The sequence below is a fragment of the Protomyctophum parallelum genome (genome assembly GCF_964188405.1).
Source record: "Protomyctophum parallelum genome assembly, chromosome: 11".
Classification (NCBI taxonomy): domain Eukaryota; kingdom Metazoa; phylum Chordata; class Actinopteri; order Myctophiformes; family Myctophidae; genus Protomyctophum; species Protomyctophum parallelum.
The window spans coordinates 50,886,419-50,900,863 of record NC_139707.1 but is presented as its reverse complement, the minus strand read 5'-3'; the positions used below and the strand labels follow the sequence as shown (position 1 = coordinate 50,900,863).

The 14,445-nt window shown below is 45.9% G+C and overlaps 1 protein-coding gene across 1 annotated transcript in view; it reads right to left on the bottom strand.

Annotated features, from left to right (window-relative positions):
• iqgap2 (IQ motif containing GTPase activating protein 2) overlaps positions 1-14,445 on the bottom strand; it is a gene marked incomplete at its 3' end in the record, with an annotated part of 114,003 nt that overhangs the window by 32,960 nt on the left and 66,598 nt on the right. Inside the window, exons 20-26 of the mRNA XM_083776868.1 lie at positions 10,768-10,851; positions 10,298-10,369; positions 4,001-4,070; positions 3,054-3,262; positions 2,670-2,825; positions 2,027-2,190; positions 1,099-1,291 (exon numbers count right to left, since the gene is read on the bottom strand). Of these exons, the coding sequence (XP_083632994.1) occupies positions 1,099-1,291; positions 2,027-2,190; positions 2,670-2,825; positions 3,054-3,262; positions 4,001-4,070; positions 10,298-10,369; positions 10,768-10,851 (948 nt within the window). The remainder of the gene's footprint in view (positions 1-1,098; positions 1,292-2,026; positions 2,191-2,669; positions 2,826-3,053; positions 3,263-4,000; positions 4,071-10,297; positions 10,370-10,767; positions 10,852-14,445) is intronic.

The following is a 14,445-nucleotide window of genomic DNA, read 5'->3' as shown; positions in this document are numbered from 1 at the left end:
GTTAATCTGTCTCCATCTGGTTCACCAGGAATGGACCAGGTTTCACATTGACACTCTGTTCTGAAACCTTTACGCTCCATCTAACAGCACGGCATTTTGTGATTTATGATGAATTCCTGTTCTGTTCTTTAACTACATAGAAGTGTCTATTTGTACGTCTCTAAATGTTTTGATGAATTGAACAAGGTGGACCCTGTTGTAAACAAGTGTAATGCTTAATCGGGTCGTCCACTCACAGTTAACAGCCTTTGTATTGAGTCTGTGCTTGAAATGTATACTGTGATTCTGCAAACTGTTAATACATATTTCAATCAATCAAAAAAGCAACCATAGTGTGTCACCTTCCCAGCAGAGATAGGGGTCGTTTAAAAAAACTGTTCTAAAGGTCTAGTTCTGTGTAACCTGTGCCTGTATGTCTTCTTAGTATGGACCTTCTGTTTTATCTCTGGGTTACAAAATCGTGGGATAAAAAATATATTAAAAAAAATAGAAATGCTGGGCGCTACACTGACCTTGTAGACGTCTACATACAGGGCTGGTTAACCCATTTTGGGAGGGAACCCCTTTTGGTGTTAGCATCATGTTATAATATAGCCATTGAAAAATAGCAGATTTACAAGCTCATAGCGCTATTTTTGAAAAATCGAAGAACGACTGACATAGAAACATAGCTTTTTCAGAGAACTGTCCGGATGTAGAAGACATTTTTAGAATCTGATCTCAGGTCAGAATGGGATAATCTAATGTAAGGTGTACATGCTCTCCAACTGACCCAGGCCTTGGAAGGAGGCTTAAATGACCAACTGACCCAGGCCTTGGAAGGAGGTTTAACCCATTCTGACCGGGCACCCATTTTGGTGTCAGCATCATGTTATGCTTTAGCTATTTAAAAATAGCAGATCTACAAGCTCATATCGCGCCACTCGGTGGCGCGATATGAGCTTGTAGGTCTGCTATTTTTGAAAAATCGAAGAACGACTGACATTTTTTTAGAATCTGATCTCAGGTCAGAATGGGTTCATCAGGACCAGTGTGTGTCCGGCGGAAACCTCGTATGAATCTGATCTCAGGTCAGAATGGGTTAAATGACCAACTGACCCAGGCCTTGTAGACGTCCACGGGGCTGGTGTTGAGGCCCTGCAGGCCCGTATCGGCCAGCAGCTCTCTGACCACGGGCCCCAGCAGGGCCCTCAGGGCGTTGTGACCTCGGGCCCCTCGGTTGAAGCTGACCACCATCTTGATGACCGTCGGGTTCCCCGTGACGATGTCCTGCAGCTGGTCCACTTTGGACCTGGGGCAAGCAACGCACGCACGCACACACACACACACACGCACGCACGCACGCACGCACGCACGCATGCATGCATGCACGCACGCACGCACACACAACGACAATAATCTCAGTGTTGTTCTTTCTCTATTATTGACGGGGAGAAAGAATCGACCAAAGTCACGTTTTCAAACACGGCCACTTGATCACCACTTCCAGGGTTCAAAGGTTACTGTACGTTTCAGCAGCAGGCCGCCTGGCTGTAAAACCTGACGCTGCCAGATCCAAGAAGCTTGCTACAAAAGTTTGTTTCACAGCTTATTGGGATCTGGGATCTCGGGAGGCAATTCGATGACGGTGGCTGTTCCTTTTTTTCCAAGATACTTGGTAGATGATTGGATGGGACCGTCTGTCTATCACCGTGTGGGCGTGCAAACACAACCAATCATATTGACGTGTCTATATAGCTTCACATCCGGTTTCGCACATATCCCGCCCTTAGCTCACGCTGATTGGTTCGGTACGGAACGGATCGGTGTTAGCTGAACTCCCTGAGAGATCCCAGATGGTTGCTGTGTTGGGGAACATGGTTACCCAATACCGCCCCCATCTGGCAGTGTTAGGTTAGCCTGCCGGTACATTTAACACAATTGATGCCCATGCATATTTTCAGAATAGAGACGTAGAGAGTGCCCGCGTTGTTGGGACGATTCTTTTAACACAAAATATACCCATGGTTTTCAGAGGTGAACTCACCGTATCTCCTCCTCCAGGGCGGTGTGGAACAGCTTGAGCAGAAGGAACTCCTCCCTCTGGTTGGAGGCGTAGTTGTAGAGAGAGAAGATCACAGAGTCCATGAACCTGGTGGAGCGGTTCTGAGGCATCTGGAAGATGAGCCGCGCCAGGTAGGAGGGCTGGGTCTGGGAGAGAGAGTAGAACTCTAGGTTACTACAGTAACTCGGGTTATACCTGCAGTAAGTAGAACAGGTGCTGGTAGGTTACTACAGTAACCAGGGTTATATTATAACTCTAGGTTACTACAGTAACCATGGTTATAGTATAACTATAGGTTACTACAGTAACCAGTGTTATAGTAGAACTCTAGGTTACTGCAGTAACTAGGGTTATAGGGGAACTCTAGGTTACTACAGTAACCAGGGTTATAGTGGAACTCTAGGTTACTACAGTAACCAGGGTTATAGTAGAACTCTAGGTTACTACAGTAACCAGGGTTATAGTAGAACTCTAGGTTACTACAGTAACCAGGGTTATACCTGCAGTAAGTAGAACAGGTGCTGGTAGGTTACTACAGTAACCAGGGTTATAGTATAACTCTAGGTTACTACAGTAACCAGGGTTATAGTAGAACTCTAGGTTACTACAGTAACCAGGGTTATACCTGCAGTAGGTAGAACAGGTGCTGGTAGGCCTCCAGTCGTTTCCTCTTTCCTTTACTTAACCCCTTCAGTCCCAGACCTCCCGCAGCTCCGCCTCCGGACTGAAGCTCCTCCCTCGTCTTCTTGCTGCTCATCTTCTTCCTGTGAGACACCACATCCTGTTGGACGCAGACCAATCACAGTCATTGTTACTACATTGTTGCTATGCTCTACTCTGTACCTGCAATGTAATGCTGCTCTTGACCACCAGGTGGTGCTATAGTTTCACCTGCAGATGGTGCTAGTTTCACCTGCAGTGTCATTCTGCTCTTGACCAGCAGATGGTGCTATAGTTTCACCTGCAGTGTAATTCTGCTCTTGACCACCAGGTGGTGCTATAGTTTCACCTGCAGTGTAATTCTGTTCTTGACCAGCAGGCCGATCTTGATGTCCATCAGGTTGAGGTCTTTCTCCATCGTCTGATTGGAGCGGATCTTGGTGACCACTTCCTGTCGCAGGCGTGTCACTTCCTGCTCCTCGGTCAGGTCGAGCGGGCTCTGCTCGAGGAGGTGGACAAATTTACGGACCACCGAGAGAGGGGGGTCCCTGGCCCCCGCTGACGCACGAACACACACACACACACACACACACACACACACACACACACACACACACACACACACACACACACACACACACACACACACACACACACACACACACACACACACACACACACACACACACACACACACAGCTTAACGTCATGGCTGTGTTGTTGAACACACACACACATCTTAACGTCATGGCTGTGTTGTTGAACACACACACACACAGCCTAACGTTATGGCTGTGTTGTTGAACACACACACACAGCTTAACGTCATGGCTGTGTTGTTGAACACACACACAGCTTAACGTCATGGCTGTGTTGTTGAACACACACACAGCTTAACGTCATGGCTGTGTTGTTAAACACACACAGCTTAACGTCATGGCTGTGTTGTTGAACACACACACAGCTTAACGTCATGGCTGTGTTGTTGAACACACAGCTTAACGCCATGGCTGTGTTGTTGAACACACACACACAGCTTAACGTCATGGCTGTGTTGTTGAACACACACACAGCTTAACGTCATGGCTGTGTTGTTGAACACACACACACAGCTTAACGTCATGGCTGTGTTGTTGTTGAACACACACACAGCTTAACGTCATCGCTGTGTTGTTGAACACACACACAGCTTAACGTCATAAACTTTCCAACAAACTCTGGTGAACTCCCAAATTGTACCATCACACCTGTATATTACTGTATATGCTGCTAAACTTGAGCTTTACGGGCACTCACTCAGTGTCCTGTAGTTTTCTCTGGCTTTGTTTGCTTTCAGGAATGCTTGGATCTTCACTATGTCTTTCTCCTGAACGCACGCACACGCACACGCACACGCACACGCACACACACAGTAGCACTGAATTAGTGTATGGTATATTGTACACAGTATTTAGTGTATATGTGACACATCATCATCATCATGTTTCGACCGCGGTCGAGATCATAGATTTCACAACGCCACACCGGACTTCCCGGTCCTTCATTGCCATCCCCAGTTCCTGCTTACTGATGCCTGTGTCCCTATAGCGATGACATCATGTGTCCCTATAGCGATGACATCATGTGTCCCTATAGCGATGACATCATGTGTCCCTATAGCGATGACATCATGTGTCCCTATAGCGATGACATCATGTGTCCCTATAGCGATGACATCATGTGTCCCTATAGCAATGACATCATGTGTCCCTATAGCGATGACATCATGTGTCCCTATAGCGATGACATCATGTGTCCCTATAGCGATGACATCATGTGTCCCTATAGTGATGACATCATGTGTCCCTATAGCGATTACATCATGTGTCCCTATAGCGATGACATCATGCGTCCCTATAGCGATGACATCATGTGTCCCTATAGCGATGACATCATGTGTCCCTATAGCGATGGCATCATGTGTCCCTATAGCGATGACATCATGTGTCCCTATAGCGATGACATCATGTGTCCCTATAGCGATGACATCATGTGTCCCTATAGCGATGACATCATGTTTCCCTATAGCGATGGCATCATGTGTCCCTATAGTGATGACATAATGTGTCCCTATAGCGATGACATCATGTGTCCCTATAGCGATGACATCATGTGTCCCTATAGCGATGACATCATGTGTCCCCTATAGCGATGACATCATGTGTCCCCTATACCGATGACATCATGTGTCCCTATAGCGATGACATCATGTGTCCCTATAGCGATGACATCATGTGTCCCTATAGCGATGACATCATGTGTTGCTATAGCGATGACATCATGTGTCCCTATAGCGATGACATCATGTGTCCCTATAGCGATGACATCATGTGTCCCTAGCGATGACATGTGTCCCTATAGCGATGACATCATGTGTCCCTATAGCGATGACATCATGTGTCCCTATAGCGATGACATCATGTGTCCCCTATAGCGATGACATCATGTGTCCCTATAGCGATGACATCATGTGTCCCTATAGCGATGACATCATGTGTCCCCTATAGCGATGACATCATGTGTCCCCTATAGCGATGGCATCATGTGTCCCTATACCGATGACATCATGTGTCCCTATAGCGATGACATCATGTGTCCCTATAGCGATGGCATCATGTGTCCCTATAGTGATGACATAATGTGTCCCTATAGCGATGACATCATGTGTCCCTATAGCGATGACATCATGTGTCCCTATAGCGATGACATCATGTGTCCCCTATAGCGATGACATCATGTGTCCCCTATACCGATGACATCATGTGCCCCTTTAGCGATGACATCATGTGTCCATATAGTGATGACATCATGTGTCCCTATAGCGATGGCATCATGTGTCCCTATAGCGATGACATCATGTGTCCCTATAGCGATGGCATCATGTATCGCTATAGTGATGACATCATGTGTCCCTATAGCGATGACATGTCTCCCTATAGTGATGACATCATGTGTTCCTATAGTGATGACATCATGTGTCCCTAGCGATGACATCATGTGTCCCTATAGCGATGACATCATGTGTCCCTATAGCGATGGCATCATGTGTCCCTATAGCGATGACATCATGTGTCCCTATAGCGATGACATCATGTGTCCCTATAGCGATGACATCATGTGTCCCTATAGCGATGACATCATGTGTCCCTAGCGATGACATCATGTGTCCCTATAGCGATGACATCATGTGTCCCTATAGTGATGACATCATGTGTCCCCTATAGCGATGACATCATGTGTCCCTATAGCGATGACATCATGTGTCCCTATAGCGATGACATCATGTGTCCCTATAGTGATGACATCATGTGTCCCCTATAGCGATGGCATCATGTGTCCCTAGCGATGACATCATGTGTCCCTAGTGATGACATCATGTGTCCCTATAGCGATGACATCATGTGTCCCTAGTGATGACATCATGTGTCCCTATAGCGATGACATCATGCGTCCCTATAGTGATGACATCATGTGTCCCTATAGCGATGACATCATGTGTCCCTATAGCGATGACATCATGTGTCCTCAGCGATGACATCATGTGTCCCTAGCGATGACAACATGTGTCCCTATAGCGATGACATCATGTGTCCCTAGCGATGACATCATGTGTCCCTAGCGATGACATCATGTGTCCCTAGCGATGACAACATGTGTCCCCTATAGCGATGACATCATGTGTCCCTAGCAATGACATCATGTGTCCCTATAGCGATGACATCATGTGTCCCTATAGCGATGACATCATGTGTCCCTATAGCGATGACATCATGTGTCCCTATAGCGATTACATCATGTGTCCCTATAGCGATTACATCATGTGTCCCTATAGCGATGACATCATGCGTCCCTATAGCGATGACATCATGTGTCCCTATAGCGATGACATCATGTGTCCCTATAGCGATGGCATCATGTGTCCCTATAGCGATGACATCATGTGTCCCTATAGCGATGACATCATGTGTCCCTATAGCGATGACATCATGTGTCCCTATAGCGATGACATCATGTTTCCCTATAGCGATGGCATCATGTGTCCCTATAGTGATGACATAATGTGTCCCTATAGCGATGACATCATGTGTCCCTATAGCGATGACATCATGTGTCCCTATAGCGATGACATCATGTGTCCCCTATAGCGATGACATCATGTGTCCCCTATACCGATGACATCATGTGTCCCTATAGCGATGACATCATGTGTCCCTATAGCGATGACATCATGTGTCCCTATAGCGATGACATCATGTGTTGCTATAGCGATGACATCATGTGTCCCTATAGCGATGACATCATGTGTCCCTATAGCGATGACATCATGTGTCCCTAGCAATGACATCATGTGTCCCTATAGCGATGACATCATGTGTCCCTATAGCGATGACATCATGTGTCCCTATAGTGATGACATCATGTGTCCCTATAGCGATGACATCATGTGTCCCTATAGCGATGACATCATGTGTCCCTATAGCGATGACATCATGTGTCCCCTATAGCGATGACATCATGTGTCCCTATAGCGATGACATCATGTGTCCCTATAGCGATGACATCATGTGTCCCCTATAGCGATGACATCATGTGTCCCCTATAGCGATGGCATCATGTGTCCCTATACCGATGACATCATGTGTCCCTATAGCGATGACATCATGTGTCCCTATAGCGATGGCATCATGTGTCCCTATAGTGATGACATAATGTGTCCCTATAGCGATGACATCATGTGTCCCTATAGCGATGACATCATGTGTCCCTATAGCGATGACATCATGTGTCCCCTATAGCGATGACATCATGTGTCCCCTATACCGATGACATCATGTGCCCCTTTAGCGATGACATCATGTGTCCATATAGTGATGACATCATGTGTCCCTATAGCGATGGCATCATGTGTCCCTATAGCGATGACATCATGTGTCCCTATAGCGATGGCATCATGTATCGCTATAGTGATGACATCATGTGTCCCTATAGCGATGACATGTCTCCCTATAGTGATGACATCATGTGTTCCTATAGTGATGACATCATGTGTCCCTAGCGATGACATCATGTGTCCCTATAGCGATGACATCATGTGTCCCTATAGCGATGACATCATGTGTCCCTATAGCGATGACATCATGTGTCCCTATAGCGATGACATCATGTGTCCCTATAGTGATGACATAATGTGTCCCTATAGCGATGACATCATGTGTCCCTATAGCGATGACATCATGTGTCCCTATAGCGATGACACCATGTGTCCCTATAGCGATGACATCATGTGTCCCTATAGCGATGACATCATGTGTCCCTATAGCGATGACATCATGTGTCCCTATAGCGATGACATCATGTGTCCCTAGCGATGACATCATGTGTCCCTATAGCGATGACATCATGTGTCCCTATAGTGATGACATCATGTGTCCCCTATAGCGATGACATCATGTGTCCCTATAGCGATGACATCATGTGTCCCTATAGCGATGACATCATGTGTCCCTATAGTGATGACATCATGTGTCCCCTATAGCGATGGCATCATGTGTCCCTAGCGATGACATCATGTGTCCCTAGTGATGACATCATGTGTCCCTATAGCGATGACATTATGTGTCCCTAGTGATGACATCATGTGTCCCTATAGCGATGACATCATGCGTCCCTATAGTGATGACATCATGTGTCCCTATAGCGATGACATCATGTGTCCCTATAGCGATGACATCATGTGTCCCTATAGCGATGACATCATGTGTCCTCAGCGATGACATCATGTGTCCCTAGCGATGACAACATGTGTCCCTATAGCGATGACATCATGTGTCCCTAGCGATGACATCATGTGTCCCTAGCGATGACATCATGTGTCCCTAGCGATGACAACATGTGTCCCCTATAGCGATGACATCATGTGTCCCTAGCAATGACATCATGTGTCCCTATAGCGATGACATCATGTGTCCCTATAGCGATGACATCATGTGTCCCTAGCGATGACATCATGTGTCCCTAGCGATGACAACATGTGTCCCTATAGCGATGACATCATGTGTCCCTAGCGATGACATCATGTGTCCCCTATAGCGATGACATCATGTGTCCCTATAGCGATGACATCATGTGTCCCTAGCGATGACATCATGTGTCCCCTATAGCGATGACATAATGTGTCCCTAGCAATGACATCATGTGTCCCTAGCGATGACATCATGTGTCCCTATAGCGATGACATCATGTGTCCCCTATAGTGATGACATCATGTGTCCCTATAGCGATGACATCATGTGTCCCTATAGCGATGACACCATGTGTCCCTAGCGATGACATCATGTGTCCCCTATAGCGATGACATCATGTGTCCCTATAGCGATGACATCATGTGTCCCTATAGCGATGGCATCATGTGTCCCTATAGTGATGACATAATGTGTCCCTATAGCGATGACATCATGTGTCCCTATAGCGATGACATCATGTGTCCCTATAGCGATGACATCATGTGTCCCCTATAGCGATGACATCATGTGTCCCTATACCGATGACATCATGTGCCCCTTTAGCGATGACATCATGTGTCCATATAGTGATGGCATCATGTGTCCCTATAGCGATGACATCATGTGTCCCTATAGCGATGGCATCATGTATCGCTATAGTGATGACATCATGTGTCCCTATAGCGATGACATGTCTCCCTATAGTGATGACATCATGTGTCCCTATAGTGATGACATCATGTGTCCCTAGCGATGACATCATGTGTCCCTATAGCGATGACATCATGTGTCCCTATAGCGATGACATCATGTGTCCCTATAGCGATGACATCATGTGTCCCTATAGCGATGACATCATGTGTCCCTATAGCGATGACATCATGTGTCCCTATAGCGATGACATCATGTGTCCCTATAGCGATTACATCATGTGTCCCTATAGCGATGACATCATGTGTCCCTATAGCGATGACACCATGTGTCCCTATAGCGATGACATCATGTGTCCCTATAGCGATGACATCATGTGTCCCTATAGCGATGACATCATGTGTCCCTATAGCGATGACATCATGTGTCCCTAGCGATGACATCATGTGTCCCTATAGCGATGACATCATGTGTCCCTATAGTGATGGCATCATGTGTCCCTAGCGATGACATCATGTGTCCCTAGTGATGACATCATGTGTCCCTATAGCGATGACATCATGTGTCCCTAGTGATGACATCATGTGTCCCTATAGCGATGACATCATGCGTCCCTATAGTGATGACATCATGTGTCCCTATAGCGATGACATCATGTGTCCCTATAGCGATGACATCATGTGTCCCTAGCGATGACACCATGTGTCCCTAGCGATGACATCATGTGTCCCCTATAGCGATGACATCATGTGTCCCTAGCGATGACCTCATGGTCAGAATAAGGGAAGATAATGACCTCATGGTCAGAATGATGACCTCATGGTCAGAATGATGACCTCATGGTCAGAATAATGACCTCATGGTCAGAATGATGACCTCATGGTCAGCTCTGAGGACTCACATGATCTTTGAAGTACTGTTTCCTCTGACTGAACGCACGTCTGGCTCTCCACATCTTCACCACAGACTGGATCTGAAAACACACACACACACACACACACACACACACACACACACACACACACACACACACACACACACACACACACACACACACACACACACACACACACACACACACACACACACACACACACACACACACACACATTAAGAAAACACGGAACTGGATCTAAACACACAACACACACAGTTAACAGATCCAACAGTGTTTACATCTCGTTACCTTGACAACAGATCCAACAGTGTTTACATCTGGTTACCTTGACAACAGATCCAACAGTGTTTACATCTGGTTACCTTGACAACAGATCCAACAGTGTTTACATCTGGTTACCTTGACAACAGATCCAACAGTGTTTACATCTCGTTACCTTGACAACAGATCCAACAGTGTTTACATCTCGTTACCTTGACAACAGATCCAACATTGTTTTGCAGAACGTCCATTCTGTCTCTGTAGATCCTCCTCTGTTTGCAGCCTCTCCAGAACGCCTGGAGGAGAGAAGAGAAGACACACCAGGCTATGAGGACTAAATACACTGGAGGGTCTAGTGGAGAAGAGATCCAGTAGAACTAAATGTCAGGGAGGGACTAGTGGAGAAGAGATCCAGTAGAACTAAATGTCAGGGAGGGACTAGTGGAGAAGAGATCCAGTAGAACTAAATGTCAGGGAGGGACTAGTGGAGAAGAGATCCAGTAGAACTAAATGTCAGGGAGGGACTAGTGGAGAAGAGATCCAGTAGAACTAAATGTCAGGGAGGGACTAGTGGAGAAGAGATCCAGTGGAACTAAATGTCAGGGAGGGACTAGTGGAGAATAGATCCAGTAGAACTAAATGTCAGGGAGGGACTAGTGGAGAAGAGATCCAGTAGAACTAAATGTCAGGGAGGGACTAGTGGAGAAGAGATCCAGTAGAACTAAATGTCAGGGAGGGACTAGTGGAGAAGAGATCCAGTAGAACTAAATGTCAGGGAGGGACTAGTGGAGGAGAGATCCAGTAGAACTAAATGTCAGGGAGGGACTAGTGGAGGAGAGATCCAGTAGAACTAAATGTCAGGGAGGGACTAGTGGAGAAGAGATCCAGTAGAACTAAATGACAAGTTGTTAGGTTTTGCTCACAAGGCATTGGAGGGAGGGCTGAATCCAATTCTTCCGACCGACCGTCAGTCGTTAACCACGGTCGCCCGGTCTTTTATAGGCCGGCCGGTTTGATGGGTCGGTCGGTCGCTATGTGTGTCGGTCGCTCAGTTTTCAGGTCGGTCGGCCGCTATGTGTGTCGGTCGCTCAGTTTTCAGGTCGGTCGGTCGCTATGTGTGTCGGTCGCTCAGTTTTCAGGTCGGTCGGTCGCTATGTGTGTCGGTCGCTCAGTTTTCAGGTCGGTCGGTCGCTATGTGTGTCGGTCGCTCAGTTTTCAGGTCGGCCGGTCGGTGATTAGGTCTGTCTTCATATTATTTTTTTTCTGCTCTCGTTGGACTTATCTTTATAAGTCCAGTGGAACACTCCTTTGTAACGTATGGCTGCCGTAGTGTAGCGGTCTATTCTGTCGCCTCTCAATTTCTTTTGGCTGGGGACGTTGGTTCGATTCCCGCTCGCGGCAGACAAAAAATATTATATTTTAGACAGACAGACAGACAGACAGACTGCCTGCCTGTCTGCCTGCCTATCAAATAATGTATTCATTCCATACGGCTATTTTTTAAAATATAATAATTTCTGTCTGCCGCGCGATTCGAACCAACGTCCCCAGCCAAAAAAATTTGAGAGGCGACAGCATAGACCGCGACACTACGGAAGCCATACGTTACAAAGGAGTGTTCCACTGGACTTATAAAGACAATAGCACCCAGCTGCAGTCTCGCAGACGGGCCGTGCTCCGTGAGGGGACCGTGCTCCGCGAGGGCGGTGATCCGTGAGGGGAGGGACCGGAAGTGCTTTTTTTTCCGGCTTGCACGTGCACAAGCGCACATGCACGCACGCACGCGCAACATAATGCGCGTGCACGACACGCACTTGCTGGTGCGCGCTTAAATGCCGGGTGTATATAGTACCATCTGTGCTTAATCATAATTACGTGCTCGGTTTGGAAAAGTTTGATGTAGTTTGTTGTAGGTAATAGTTTAATTGAAAGCTTATTAGTTGGTGGTATAAGTGTGCATATTTGAAGAAATGCAAATCTAACAATAATAAAATGATATGCAATTTACAATTTACAATTTAGGCATTTAGCAGACGCTCTTAATCCAGAGCGACTTACATTTAAGCAAGAACAAAAGCATGGGAATACATCACATAAAAGCATTTATCATGAAACATGCGTAAGCTAAGAAGGTAACAGTGGAATATCTATATGATGAAACTATACATACACTATACATAATAAACTATACATATTCACTACTATGCTATACATACAGTATGTACTATGGCGTGCTATGACTATATACAATACAATTATAGTGCTGTCTACATAACATGCTATAAGTCTGTGTCAAATGCTATCTAAGCCAACAGAAATGCTATCTAAGGGGTTAGGGTAAGTGCTATGGGCCATGATGGAGTCTGAAAAGGTGGGTTTTCAGGCTACGGCGGAAGATTGGGAGTGATGCTGCAGTTCTGACTGCAATGGGAAGTGCATTCCACAGTTTTGGAGCCAGAAGGGAGAAGAGTTTGGGACGTGTGGAGCGTTGTCCCGGCGTTTTTAGTGAGGGTACTTCCAGTTTCCCTGCGTTGGCTGATCTGAGTGCGCGGGAGGGTTTGTAGGGTTCAATCATACTTGTAAGATATGGGGGAGCCATACCTTTGGTTGCTTTGAATGCCAGCATCAGAGTTTTGTATTCTGTGCGGGCAGCGACCGGGAGCCAGTGGAGGGAGCGGAGCAGGGGGGAGACATGTGAGAATTTTGGCTGGTTGAAGACCAAGCGAGCTGCTGCATTTTGGATCAGCTGGAGAGGCTTAAGTGCACATGCTGGTAGGCCAGTAAGGAGGGAGTTACAATAGTCGAGTTTTGACAAGACTGTTGTCTGGATTAGGAGCAATAATAGGCTAGGCCTATATGGTCGAATATGACATAATGATATCAAGGCATTTAAGTAATGTAATAAGTTGCTATAACCCCGTACCCCTGTCCCACACACACCATGTCCAGACCATAGACAACATACACACGACCATATGCATTTAATTTACTATGAAAACCTGCATTTCCCGTCAGTCAGTCAGTAAGTGTGTCATGTCACGCCTCGTGTCATGCCTCCATATATGGTCACGCCTCGTGACACGTCACACCACCATATATGGCCGTTTCCATATATGATATAAGATCCCGACACTGACCTCATCAAACCCTGGATAGCCATACATTGAAAAGACTGGATCATCACCTAGCTCTCCATATATGGAGCTGAGGCGGCCAGCAACTCTACATCTGACCTCATAATGTAATAATCAGCTCATAATGTAATTAAAAGACGAGCACATAACTTAATAGATTTTTCTATAATGTAATAATGTGTTACATTAAGAACCTCCACATAGGCGACTCATACTGTAATAAAACTTCATAATGCAATAATGTCTTTATAATATATGAGCTGATTATTACATTATGAGTTCTTATTACATTTTAGTCATATTGACCATGATACTGACATGACACTGACATGATACTGACCATGATACTGACCATGACACTGACATGATATTGACCATGATACTGACATGACACTGACCATGGCACTGACATGATACTGACCATGACACTGACATGATATTGACCATGATACTGACATGACACTGACCATGGCACTGACATGATACTGACCATGACACTGACATGACACTGACATGACACTGACCATGACACTGACATGACACTGACCATGACAATGACATGATACTGACCATGATACTGACATGACACTGACCATGACACTGACATGATACTGACCATGACACTGACATGACACAGCATATTTCTGCTGGCATGTGACTTTCTTTCTGGGACATACTGTATAGGCCTATCATCTTCAGAAATAATCAAATATAATTCAGAGTTAAATTAATAATAGTAATTAACAAAGTATTAAT